Source organism: Ruditapes philippinarum, unplaced genomic scaffold (assembly GCF_026571515.1).
Source record: "Ruditapes philippinarum isolate M1 unplaced genomic scaffold, ASM2657151v2 ctg1989_1_1_1_1, whole genome shotgun sequence".
Taxonomy (NCBI): domain Eukaryota; kingdom Metazoa; phylum Mollusca; class Bivalvia; order Venerida; family Veneridae; genus Ruditapes; species Ruditapes philippinarum.
The window spans coordinates 334,619-348,764 of record NW_026861408.1 but is presented as its reverse complement, the minus strand read 5'-3'; the positions used below and the strand labels follow the sequence as shown (position 1 = coordinate 348,764).

At 32.5% G+C, this 14,146-nt stretch overlaps 1 protein-coding gene across 1 annotated transcript; it reads left to right on the top strand.

Annotated features, from left to right (window-relative positions):
• Positions 1 to 2,149: 2,149 nt before the first annotated feature.
• On the top strand, positions 2,150 to 13,900 carry LOC132715539 (probable E3 ubiquitin-protein ligase MID2; the record flags this gene model as incomplete). Its single annotated transcript, XM_060698551.1, is given in 2 exon segments — positions 2,150 to 2,569; positions 12,874 to 13,900. Coding segments are annotated over 2 exon segments (1,338 nt in total). The 3' UTR covers positions 13,880 to 13,900.
• Between the last annotated feature and the right edge of the window lie 246 nt (positions 13,901 to 14,146).

The following is a 14,146-nucleotide window of genomic DNA, read 5'->3' as shown; positions in this document are numbered from 1 at the left end:
TTCTTTATGAGTAAGTGGAATTAATTCATATTTGGACGCAATGCCCCTTTGGACAAAATACCTTCCAACTGACCTATATTTATTTCACTTTGACCTTGAATGACCTTCACATTGAAGATCTAATTGTCCAAAAACAAATAATCTATCTGGTCCATAAATCAAAGGACAAAGCACCACTTCAGGGGCATTGTCAACTTACTGTGATAGTTCCTGTTTTACATAACTTGGTCAGTCTTCAGCTCAGGATAAACACATGTATGTGTGTATCACACAGATTGTGAAATTGTTAAAATATTCCTAAACTCCCCGTGATGTTCACTTGTGCCACACTAGAGTATACGAAATAAAATAGATGATTTACCTCCAATGATTAGTTCTTCTGTTAATCTGATGACTTGTGAATATGAAGAATAATTTTCAAAAAAGAAAAAGAAGAACTATTGCAAAGAAAAACTATTGTACAAAAACGTTTTGATTGCTTTTGGTAGATTGAAAATTGTATTCTTGCCATTTGAATTACATATTAAAACCAGACAAGCACTGCGCTTGTCTTGCTCACAACGAGGTTATGGTGCTCACAACGAGGATTAAAGCAAAAAAGGGTATATCTTCGTTTCTATGAAGACTTTCAGATAATAATTTTCGCTGAAGACTTGTGGGCATCTGTTTTAGGTTAGAATGCACAAAACATCACCATAATCGACGTTTTCAATGTTAAATTAGGTCCAAAGAGAAGTTGTCCCCAGTTTTCCTGCGACCCCGAGTGACTGCGTCGCACGGTATTTCCATCAAATTGTCCACCAACAGGCAATATATTTACATGTGCATACTCGGAAAACACATCGCTAGCTAACTGCATTTCGATATTTTTACATAAATGTCTGTAATTTTAAAAAATTATGAAAAACTCACCTTGTTTATCGTGTCACACGTCAAAGATGGGTGCTCACAACGAGGAACGGAAGTTGCTCACAACATTTTAACCGCTGGACATTTTTCACTCGTTGTGAGTTAAACGGGCGTGAAGAAGGGGGTTATTTTTCAGAAAAGAAAAAACATTTATTTTAAAATCATTATGAAAAACGTTTTCCTATAAAACATTTTTAAGAAACAAATAATAGCATTCAGCTAACAAATGACCCAGCAAAATAATTGTTTCTACCCAAAATGTTTGAAATATGCATATAAATGTTACCCTACCCCACCCATTTTAAGTAGTTGTTTGATCATTTTTCTACTTGGAGGGCCTTATTCAAAATATCCCTTAAATTTACTCAAATCAGAAGCTGTTTTCAAAGTCTGCATACATTTTCTTAAAAGTGTATTGGTTGCGCTTGTCAAATATAAAATACTTTTACCGTCTAGTTTTTATTTTATTAGACTTTGAAAATATAAGTTACCATATTTGATAATGAATTTGGCACTATTTAGCCGATAAATACCAATAATAATTTCATAATTAAAATGAAACACTTTTTTCTTCTCAAGAGTGATCTGAGAGACACAAATAATGTTCAAAGAAAAAAAAAGAAAAAAAAAAGTTGCTTTAAGTTAAACCTTAAACTCAAAAAACAGTTTCCGAAGCATAACTTAAGTTCCATTTGGCATACCATATTCAAACTTCATAGGATGATTGTCCATATTAGGTAAAAGACACCTATTGATTTTGGGGTCACAAGGTCAATGGTCAAGGTCATTATTACCTTTAAACTGAAAACAGTTTCCGGAGCATAATTTAAGTTCCATTTGGCCCGCAATTTTCAAACTTCATAGGATGATTGTCCATATTGGGTAGAAGACCCCTATTGATTTTGGGGTCACAAGGTCAAGGTCACTATTACCTTAATACTGAAAACAGTTTCCGGTCAATAACTTAAGTATTTATCAACCTACAGCTGTAAAATTGTATAGGATAAAGAGCCATGTCCAATATATCCATCCGTCGTAGCATTTTACTTACAAGATAACAACTTGATTGTGGTGCTTTAGAAATAGCAACTGTATATATATCGTGAGTTCTCTCTCCATTATGCGACATATGGTAATATGAGTAAGAAAATATATCCAACATATGTTTGCGATTTGGATCGAAACTATGTTACGAATGTTTATCAACAACAGTTCAAATATATATTTATTTCTAAAAAATTCAATTTCTGATATGACCAAAATGTTATTAATATTTTCAATTTAACTTTTCAGATATTCGGTCTTAATTTGTTCTGTTTTGTAAAAGAATGGCAACTTCAAGTTCTGACGTAAGTGAATCTTCAGACATCGTTCACGAGTTTCCATGTAAACCTTGTTCTGATGATGGCAAAAACATCGAGGGTGTGAATTTCTGTGCCGAGTGCCAGACTTACTTCTGTCAAGCATGCGTGCAGTTCCACAACAAATGCTTCAAGACTCACACAATCTTCAATAGATCTGGAGTGAAATCAGACAAGCTCCAGTTTGAGAAGACACAAAGCGGTTTAGCATGTGATAAACATGCAGGATACCCAATTCAAATGTACTGTAGAGAACATGATACTGTCTGTTGCGCTGTTTGTATAGCTGTTGATCACAGGTGAGAGTGTAATTTTAAACTCGACTATTTGAAGAATATGAGAGCTATTGTAGTCGCCCCTCGGCGTCCGCGTCTGCATTGGTTAAAGTTTTTGTAAAGTCAAATATCTCAATTATTGCTTGAGATACTCAATTGAAACTTACAATACTTACTTATAGTAACAATGTACATCAGATTGACAAGTTGGATAACTCTGCCTACAATATCTACAGAATTATTCCCCTTTTTAACTTGAAAAATTTTGGTTAAAGTTTTTTGTAAAGTCTAATATCTCAGTTATTATCTGTGTCATGTATTTAGGCTGATTTATCTTCCCCTGTTTTACTTAGTCTCTTGGTTAATGTTTACGTGTAAGTTTTACATATCTCAATAACTATCAGAGATTTTGATTTAAAACTTCACATACGCATGAAGGGTCGCAATTGTATATCACTGACCAAGTTCCATAACTCTATCTTGCATTTAAGTTGATTTAACTCCCCCTTTTCAACTTAGTCTTTTGGTTAATGTTTACATGCAAGTTTTACACTTAGAAATTCGTGGTAAAGTTTTGCTTGTAAGCTGTTATCTCCATAACTACTGAAGGTTTTGTGCCTTTTTGTTGGGATAATTTTATGCATTTGTGGTGATGAAAAAATATGTTAATAAGTGGTGTTTCTAAAAAGAGAAGCAGGCCTCTATCCCACTTGGTACCAGTGTTGTGATGTTGGAAATTAAAAACCCCTTTGTTTTCTATTAATAGAATATAGTTACTTATTATTAGGGAAAAATCTAATTGTCAGGATGACACAACCCTTTGAATGCAAAGGGAAATAAAACACAAATTTGAATAAATTCAAATCAACCAAATTTTTAATGAACTAAGTTTTTATTTACACTTAACTAAATGTTACTTAAACTAAACAAGTTGACAAAATATACTTTAATATAAACTGTTTGTAATTAACCAAAAATATGATAATCAAAATAAGCTAGTGAATAAAAAAGTTAAACCAGTTGAAAGTTGTTTAATTAATGAAAATATGAAAAATAACCTTAATGATTCTGTGCTGTTTAACTAATACATCTTAATAGTAGCAAGCCCTGTTTCTATATATATCAACAAAAATAAAGATCTAATAATTCAAGATGGCTGCCACTTAAACAAAGATAAGATATTAATTGATCTTAATTAATTCTGTGAAAATAATTACTTAAATTACTTACAAATTTATCAAAAATGTTTTAGTGAATTTAGATAATCTCTAAGGTTCATTTAAATGCCAAAGTGCCTAAAATAAATTAAATAATTAATTAATTAACCTTAGAGAGCTTTTAGAGATGTTACTATTCCAAAAATTAGCAGCAGAATGATAAAAATGTGTAAAGTGCCTGTATTTATGCACACTACTGGAAACCAGAACTTTGTGTGGAACCAGTAAAATGCAGAACTGCTCTGATTGGTCAAGGAATTTTAGCCGATCAGAGCTCATAATGGCTTTACATAACCATCCTAAAAATAGATTATGATTCATGGAAAATTTTGCAACAGTATCAATTGACCATGATTATAAAAATCAAAGCACTGAATGTACTGATGGGGAGGCTATGACAGAATGTTTCAGACTTTTGCTTAAAATGTGCTGTTATTTCAAGTATTACCAAAATAAGAAGATATGCACATTGCGCCATTTATCCTGACTGTTGTGTTCAACCAATCATATATATGGTTAATATGGTTGACAATTCATTTTGTTAATATTCCAGAACATTTCATTGAGGTCTACATTCCGATTGTTAATCATGCAAATTTTGAAAAACCTAAAAACCATTTATAAATGACACACCAGCAGGTATGACGACTGTTCATTATAAGATCATAATACCATTTTACAACTGACGGTTCCTTATCAAAATATTCTAGGACTGTTCATCATAAATACTTTATGTCATTTTAATATCATTGAATGATAATAACAACTGCAAGTTAAGCAACATTTTAATTGAACATAAAATTATACATATTTACATGTACCATAATTGAGATCAATAAGACACTGTCTTGTGATGAGTATTAATATTCATGCTCTACGGACAGAAAGTTGTCTTCTCCCGAAGCAAATCTCGAATAAAATCACGTTTCAGGAAATTATTCTCATTTCATTACTCGTCGCTGACTTTGACGGCTTCGGATAATATTAAAGCTAAATATTTCTTGAAAAATACATATCTGCAAAGCTTATTCAAAATTGAATCAACCTAAGTGAAAATTGATCAGGAAGTTATATCTTCTTTTTTTACCGCCAACACTCAACCAACTTATGGTAGTTAATCGATAGATTTTAAACCTCACTAGCTTGAAATATATACTGCGGTAAATCTGTTGTTAACAGGGTGTGCGGTTATAACGTAGGTTTTCCTTGTCGACCATTTCCCGCAAATAGATGAGAACATCGAAGCGTCAGTGCTATGAATGGTGTTATAAAAAGCGTGTTTTGGAGGTTTTTGTTGAAACTTCTCCAAATCCCTCCAGAGGTATGCACGTCGCGGAGAAGGCACACGGCAGGTCAAGGTCAAGTCATCTCAAGTACCAGAGGTGATTGGTTGACCTGTCGTAACTTACTCTGGAGGTTTGGCGCTAATGAATGCCGTTTTTGTTGTCGTCAGTCAGGAAGTTGATGCCTTGACAGTACTGTCGTCTCCTTTACCACTAACGAACGAAGAATGGGCTACCAGGAAGATTCTGCTTGAAAAAGACGTCCCCGATGCTATAATCTCGGACATATGGTTATTCCGGTGCCGAGAATAAATGAACTTAAAACACACACTCTTGTTGAAAAACAAAACAAAAAAAACAACAACATATTTTCTGTAGTAATTTTTCAAGTGTTGTAAAATGAAAACGAAATTCATCTTATGCCGCCAATTATTTTTAGAACACAAACATATAACTTCTTTTTATTTGATTTATTCAAATAAACATAAATCACTTCAGCGCGCGCAAATATCGTTTTCAATTTAAAATTTCGTAAGATATGTTGATGAATTTCCGATGCTCGACTGTAAGTCATTCGTATATATATGCGGTTTTTTTTTGTTTTGTTTTTTAAAGCTTCTTATTCTTTAATATTTTTATGTATCTCATAATCTGTATTGAAAATTTTATTACACATGGACTATCAAATTATGATTCGTTGCCCTAGAATTGAATAAACTTTCTAATTACACAATACGGGGTCATTCATTTGATTAAAGACTGATCTTTGCGTCTTTCTCTGAAATAATTATTTCCTCGTTAAAACATATTTGACCACATATTTCTGTCATTTAACGGTTCACTTTACTTCCGATTTTTGTTGTACCGAAACACATGTTTCTATTTGTGTTTTCTATTCGAATCTATAGTCAGTTTAATGGGATCACCACCGGGCAAACGACTACTAGGTACTTTGGTCATGTTTTTTACCCCAAATATTTGAATGTTTCTATTGGGATTAAAATGAGCGCAGATAACTAAACTACTGGTTGTATAAATACCTGACCTGTCTAATTCTAATAATGAGATTAGTGGATATATTAAGACTTTCACTACAAAATATTCCTAAACAAAAGAGCACATGTTTAAATTTATTCCTTTACAAATAAAAGATCAGAGTAGGGATCTGTCAATTGCCAGACATATTTTTAAAAGATACTTTTATGTTAAAAGTTTGATTAGTGAATTATGTAAGATGAAAATATAAGTATTGCTTTTTTTAGCTCACCTGTCACAATGTGACAGGGTGAGCTTTTGTGATCGCTTTTCGTCCGTCGTCCGTCCGTCCGTCGTCCGTAAACTTTTACTTTAAACGACATCTCCTCATAAACCGCTGAGCCAATTTCATCCAAACTTCACAGGAATGTTCCTTTGGTGGTCACCTTTAAAAATTGTTCAAAGAATTTAATTCCATGCAGAACTCTGGTTGCCATGGCAACCGAAAGAAAAAACTTTAAATATCTTCTTTTAAAAAACCATAAGAGCTAGAGCTTAGATATTTGGCATGAAACATCTTCTAGTGAGTGTCTACCAAGTTTGTTCAAATAAAAGCCCTGGGGTCAAATTTGGCCCCGCCCCGGGGGGTCATTGATTTTCCCTATATGCATATAGTAAAAACTTAAAAAATCTTCTTTTAAAGAACCCAAAGAGCTAGAGCTAAGATATTTAGCATGAAACATTTTCTAATGGGTGTCTACCAAGTTTGTTCAAATAAAAGCCCTGGGGTCAAAATTGGCACCGCCCCGGGGGGTCATTGATTTTCCCTATATGCATATAGTAAAAACTTAAAAAATCTTCTTTTAAAGAACCCAAAGAGCTAGAGCTAAGATATTTAGCATGAAACATGTTCTAATGGGTGTCTACCAAGTTTGTTCAAATAAAAGCCCTGGGGTCAAAATTGGCCCCGCCCCGGGGGGTCATTGATTTTACCTATATGAATATAATAAAAACTTAAAAAATCTTCTTTTAAAGAACCAAAAGAGTTAGAGCTAAGATATTTAGCATGAAACATGTTCTAATAAGTGTCTACCAAGTTTGTTCAAATAAAAGCCCTGGGGTCAAAATTGGCCCCGCCCTGGGGGTCATTGATTTTCCCTATATGCATATAGTAAAAACTTAAAAAATCTTCTTTTAAAGAATTCAAAGAGCTATGGCTAAGATATTTAGCATCAAACATGTTCTAATGGGTGTCTACCAAGTTTGTTCAAATAAAAGCCCTGGGGTCAAAATTGGCACCGCCCCAGGGGTCATTGATTTTCCTTATATGTGTATAGCAAAAACTTAAAAAATCTTTTTTTAAAGAACTCAAAGAGCTATGGCTAAGATATTGAGCATCAAACATGTTCTAATAGGTGTCTACCAAGTTTGTTCAATTAAAAGCCCCGGGGTCAAAATTGGCCCCGCCCGGGGGTCATTGATTTTCTTTATATGTGTATAGCAAAAACTTAAAATCTTCTTTGAAAAAACCCAAATAGCTAGAGTTTAGATATTAAGCATGAAACATCTTCTAGTAAGTGTCTTCAAAGTTTGTTCAAATAAAAGCCCTGGGGTCAAAACTGGCCTGGCCCAAGGGTTGTCATTGTTTTTAACTATATGTGTATAGTAAAAACTTAAAAAAAATCTTCTTTTAAAAAGCCCAATGAGCTAGAGCTTAGATGTTTAGCATGAAACATCTTCTTATGGGTGTCTACCAAGTTTGTGCAAATAAAAGCCCTTGGGTTAAATTGGCCCTGCAATGTTGGGGGGGGGGGGGGTGGGGGGGGGGCCTATATACAGGTGAGCGATCTCAGGGCCATCATGGCCCTCTTGTTTATTTTGCTAATATTAAATGTAATCTTGTGGTGAAATTTTGTGGGAGGGTCCTTACGGATTTTGTAGTTAAATAGTTTTTTTTTCGGCGATACATGGTTTAAGAATATAATGTTTTCAAACTATATGTTCATCACCATTAGTGAATTTTTAGTTCTAAATGTATGCAAAATATTTACTAACAGCTATATGATATAGCGGTTAATGAGCGTTTTCCGCGTACAGCCTCCTAAGGTGTACTAATAAGTTAGTTTTCCTTAGTTATCACGCAAGCATGATCCATGTCTCTGATGTAAGCGACAGTTTACCATTATTTGTCTTTAAAAAAATATTAAGGACTATTAATGGTTTATAACAACAAAAGAACATGCATGATATTGAGACTACGGTGTTGCAACGTTCTAGTTAATGACCCGTCATAAACAGTTGGTCGCTGCGTAGTAATTGGAAAATTGTTATCAAAAATAATAAAGAATATTTGCCACCTAATTAAAGCATTTATCTATAAATTTTCATTTATGCTTTTTGTTTAAAAAATATTGATAAAGTTATTATATAGAAGGGTTTTCATACCAGAACTATTTATTACCAACGTACGTATGCCTAAACCTGATTACCGCGGCAGTATGACGTCACGGAGTAGTGATTTTGAAAAAATAACAAACAAAAATCGAGAATTATTATCTTTACAAATTGCAGATATGAAATTAAAGAATGAAAATATTTTCATATTGTAAATGTCTGTGATGAGTGATGAGTCAGCTAAGAAAAAATCAAGGTACTATTTTTTTACCTGATTACCGCGGCAGTAAGATTTGACGGACGGTTATTAACATTGGGTCGGCATAGCCTCCCCAATAATGTAATAAACTTTTACAAAAATATTCTAAGCAATAAAACTAAAAACTAATATCAACTAAACATATTTACAAACATATATAAATCATGCAAATGCTAAATTAACAATTTGTATCTAACTAAGTTTAAAGGCCAGTGTAATTAAAAGTAGAACCATTCTCTATATATTGTATATAAAGAGTCTTAGGCTATGCTAAGTTGCTGTTAAAGAATGTATCAATAATTTTACAAACTATAATCAACTTTTAACTAATGAATGAAAAGAACGAAATGTCTATAAAACAATACATGTTCAATATGATTAAACTTTAAAATAAACTTAAATCTAGGTTAAAGTTTAAACCCTTAATATTACTTCAAAAATATGTATGAAGATTATATATGATTTACTTCTTTAGTAATATTATACAACATTATGTAATGATTATATAACCAATTGTAAGTGGAATCCAACTTTACAACACATTCATAATAATAAAGCAGTGATTAACTTGATAAAACATCTTAAAAACAAACCTTTTCGGTAAATTTTATGTATTCATAGGTCAGCATTATTATACTCAATTAAAACATCCTTGTGACAACTTTATCGAATAGTCGAGCCTTAATTACTGTCCTCCGACAGTTCTTGTTATATAGTTATTATACATGTATTTCTGAATATGTAAAATGGTTATATTTTTAGTACAGGCAAATTAGATACAAAGTCTGTAAAAGGTTATGAGAAGTGTGCTCTAACTTATTAATATTCTTTTTATGCCCCCGGGCATACAGTGATTGAACCGTCCGTCTGTCCGTACGAGGTTAACCTAGAACGGCAAGTTGGATTTTTCTTAAGTTCTACCTGTACCAATGGCTTCTAAGTTTACACACTTACTTATCAATACAAAGTACATGATCTGGGCAAGTTACATAACTCTGGCTTTCATATTTACCAAGTTATTGCCCTTTTCAGCACTTAGAAAATGAATAATGGTTAACCTAAAACGGCAAGTTGGAAATATCTTAAGTTCTATCTATACTTATGGCTTTATAATTTCAACACTTACTTATCAATACAAAGTACATGATATTGCCAAGTTATATAACTGTGTCATCCATATTTCTCAGTTATTTCCCTTTTTTCACTTTGAAAATAGGGCCTTGTCTGGTTAACCTATTTTGGCAAGTTGGATTTATCTTAAAATGGATACCTTTGATGGTCCTCTAATTTTTAGCTCGACTATACGAAGTATATGGAGAGCTGTCCTACTCGCCCGGCGTCGGCGTCCGCGTCCGCGTCCAGATTTTAGATTAAAGTTTTGGTGCAGTAAAATATTTTTCACTATAACTTTGTCATTTCTTAAGGTATCAACTTCAAACTTCAAATATATGTTCCTTATCATCAACCACATCATATGTGACAAGGATCATAACTCTAGCACCAATATTTTCAAATTTATCTCTCCTTGAACTTAGAATTTTCCTTAAAAAATACTATTTTTTACTGTTACTTCTTTATTTCTTAAGGGATCAACCTCATACTTCAAATATATGTACCTTATCATCATCCCCATCTTATGTGACAAGGTTCATAACTCTAGCACCAATATTTTCAGATTTATCTCCCCTTGAACTTAGAATTTTCCTCAAAAAGTATTATTTCTTACTGTTTCTTCTTTATTTCTTAAGGGATCAACCTCATACTTCAAATATATTTACGTTATCATCATCCCCATCTTATGTGACAAGGTTCATAACTCTAGCACCAATATTTTCAGATTTATCTCCCCTTGAACTTAGAATTTTCCTCAAAAAGTATTATTTCTTACTGTTTCTTCTTTATTTCTTAAGGGATCAACCTCATACTTCAAATATATTTACGTTATCATCATCCCCATCTTATGTGACAAGGTTCATAACTCTAGCACCAATATTTACAGATTTATCTCCCCTTGAACTTAGAATTTTCCATAAAAAATATTTTTTTTACTGTTACTGATTTATTTCTAAAGGGATCAACTTCATACTTGAAATATATTTACGTTATCATCATCCACATCTTATGTGACAAGGTTCATAACTCTAGCACCAATATTGCAAGAATTATTTCCCCATAAACTTAGATTTTTTTACTAGAAAAATGTTATTTTTTATTATAACTTTTTTATTTTTAAAGGTATCTACCTCAAACTTCAAAAACTTATTCCTTATCATCAATTACATTTTATGTGACAATGTTCATAACTCTTGAAGCAATATTTACACCTTTATCTCTCTTTGAACTTAGGATTTTCTTTAAAAAATGTAATAACTTCTTTACTTTTTAAGGTATCTACTTCAAACTTCAAATATATATTTCTTATCATTACACAAATGTTGTTTGACAAGGTCCATAACTCTAGCATGACTATTTCTAGAATTATTCCCCTTGATCTTGGAATTTATGTTAACAAATATTTTTTTTTTTACTATAACTTAATACATAATTATACATAATTGATTTTTCTTTCATAGTTTTGTCCTCCTTACTGCGTCCAGTATTTTATTAGTCGAGCTTCGCTGTCTCCTGTGACAGCTCTTGTTTGTGGAGTAAGCGGTCTCTAGGGTCAAGGTCAAGGTCACTGGTTTAAAAAATAAATATAAACATTTTTGTTCATACAGCTTTTATATTTTAGTTGATGTTTTAGTTTAATACAAACATGCCAAGGGATGTCCTCCTTCTTTGGGTGTAGTAAGGGGTCATTTGGGTCAAGGTTAATGCTACCAATGTCAAGGTCAACAATGTTAAAAATAGATTTTTACTGGTGTATTGACCTTATTCTATAGACAGATGTTATTTATAATTGATAGAAACATGAACTTTGATGGAGTTAGTGGTCAGTTGGGTCAAGGTCACGAGTGCTAAAAATAGATTTTTACACATTTGCTCATACAGCCTTTATTAAGTGACAGATATATTTTATATTTGGTAGGAAGATAACTTGCATGGTCATCATTTTGATTGGGTTAGGGATCAGTGGGTCAAGGTCACTTGTGCTAAAAATAGAATTTTACACTTTTGCCCATACAGCTTTTATTTATTGACAGATGTATTTCATATTTGATAGGAAGATAACTTGCATGGTATTCTTCCTTTGGATGGAGTAAGGGGTCAGATGGGTCAAGGTCACCAGTGCTCAAAATAGATTTTTACACTTTTGCCCATACAGCCTTTATTTATTGACACATGTATTTCATATTTGGTAGGAAGATAACTTGCATGGTATTTTGGATAGAGTTAGGGGTCAGTTTGGTTAAGGTCACCAGTGCTAAAAATAGATTTTACACTTTTGCCCATACAGCCTTTATTTGATGACAGATGTATTTCATATTTGGTAGGAAGATAACTTACATGGTATTCTTCTTTTGGATAGAGTTAGGGGTCAGTTTGGTTAAGGTCACCAGTGCTTAAAATAGATTTTTACTTTTTTGCCCATACAGCCTTTATTTAATGACAGATGTATTTCATATTTGGTAGGAAGATAACTTGCATGAAGTTGAATATTTTTCATCTTCACAAGTCAGAGCAATGACTTGGCAACTTATATTTTTCACAAATACAAAATGCTATGACTTTGTCAGGCTATATAACTTGTGTTTACAATTTTTTGGCAATTTTTCTGTCCATAACTGAGTGAATGGGTAAACATTTTTTGAAATATTGCTACTGACAAGAATCTGAGCCGGGGGCATTTGTGTTTAACAAACACGTTCTTATTCTTTATTAAGAATAAATTTGATAAATTTTGATTTCTTTATTACTCAAGTACAACATCTTTTTATACTACCGGTATATGTGTATATTTTATATTAAAATTTTCATTTCATTAATTTTTCAACCTTTTGTCAGTTGTTTTTATTCAGCTTGTTTTGTAAATTGTTTAAAATATTGAACCAACACTCATTGATAAGACTGTATCTCCTTAATAAAAATCATGTCCAACCAAAACACTTTGTCATTCCTCAAATGACTTTGAAATTACAAGTACCCTTATCTATACAGATACTTGCACTATTCATATTAAACCTCACAAACCTTTAAGTATATTCGGTGATAGAGGAAATTATAAGAAATGTTATCAAATAATGCTATTCGTTTAAGGTTGTGCAAAAGTGCTGACTTCATCCCAAAGCTGGCAAAAGAAATCTTGAATGGACGGGACAGAAATGATGTAAAGACATCGCTAGAAGGGATTCGGAAACAGCTGAACTCCATGAAAGCTAAAAAATTACAGCAGATAAAAGATGTGGCTGAAGAAAAAGATGAAAACTTGAAAGAAATTGTCAAGATGAAGGAACAGATCATTGCCAGAGTGGAAGAGATGGAACGAAATTCTGTCCAACAAGTCCAAAAGAAACATGACAAAATAGTTAGAGCTATAGAGTCTGACATAGACTCAATAGATGTTAAACTGAATGCTGTTCAGAGCAATATTGAAAAAGTCAATGCATTCAAGGGAGACAATGAAGCTAAATTGTTTGTAGTTCTGAATAAAGCACATGAGGTAGAAGTAAGTAGTAGTAGTTTCATTGATGAGAATGGTAAAGGGGAGTATGACAAAATTGATTTTGTAGTCAGTCAAGATATTGCAACCTTTGTAGGTAAGATAGATGCTTTTGGTAATGTCAAAGCTGATGAAGACAGGGAAAAAGGTCATACAGTAGCCACTTATTCTCAGATACATGTAGCTGAAGCATCAATTGTTAGTCAAGTTTCTGTTAAAGGAAAAGACAGTTGTATATTAGATAATGGCCAGATTATTATTCTTGTAAACGAAGGTCTCATTAGACTTGATAGAACTTATAAAATGTTAGATAAATGTAATTTGAGTGGTGCCAGGTACTTATGCAAAGCTGGACCAACTGAGATAATCGTTTTGTGTAATACAGAAATTATATTTGTTGATGCTGGAAAATCATTAGCAAAATTCTGGGGCTTTGGTATGAATACCAATTATGAGGATAAGAAAAAAATTTACCCTGTGCTTCCAAATTTTAGATGTACAGAAGTACAATTTTTTGGTATATCTGTTTACCAAGAAAATTTATTTGTATGTGTTAAATTAACGTACGAGTTAGATGACTATTATCGTACAAAAAAAATATAAGTTTGGTGTTTCAGTTTATGTTTTGAAGGTTGTCATTTGAAAAAACATATTTTTGTTGTTTGATGAAAAAGATAAGAAAATAAAATTCATGAAAACTTTCGCTTTATAACTTTTTGCAGGGAAATTTTTCCCCAGAAAAAGGTCTCTTGTTTTTTGACAAATTTTAACAAAAACTTTGGTTCAGGGGTTAACACAAGAGATTCAGAATGTTATTATGTCTGTGAGGGAAAAAAATTGGTCAATCCCTTTGTTTGTGGTCAAAACTCA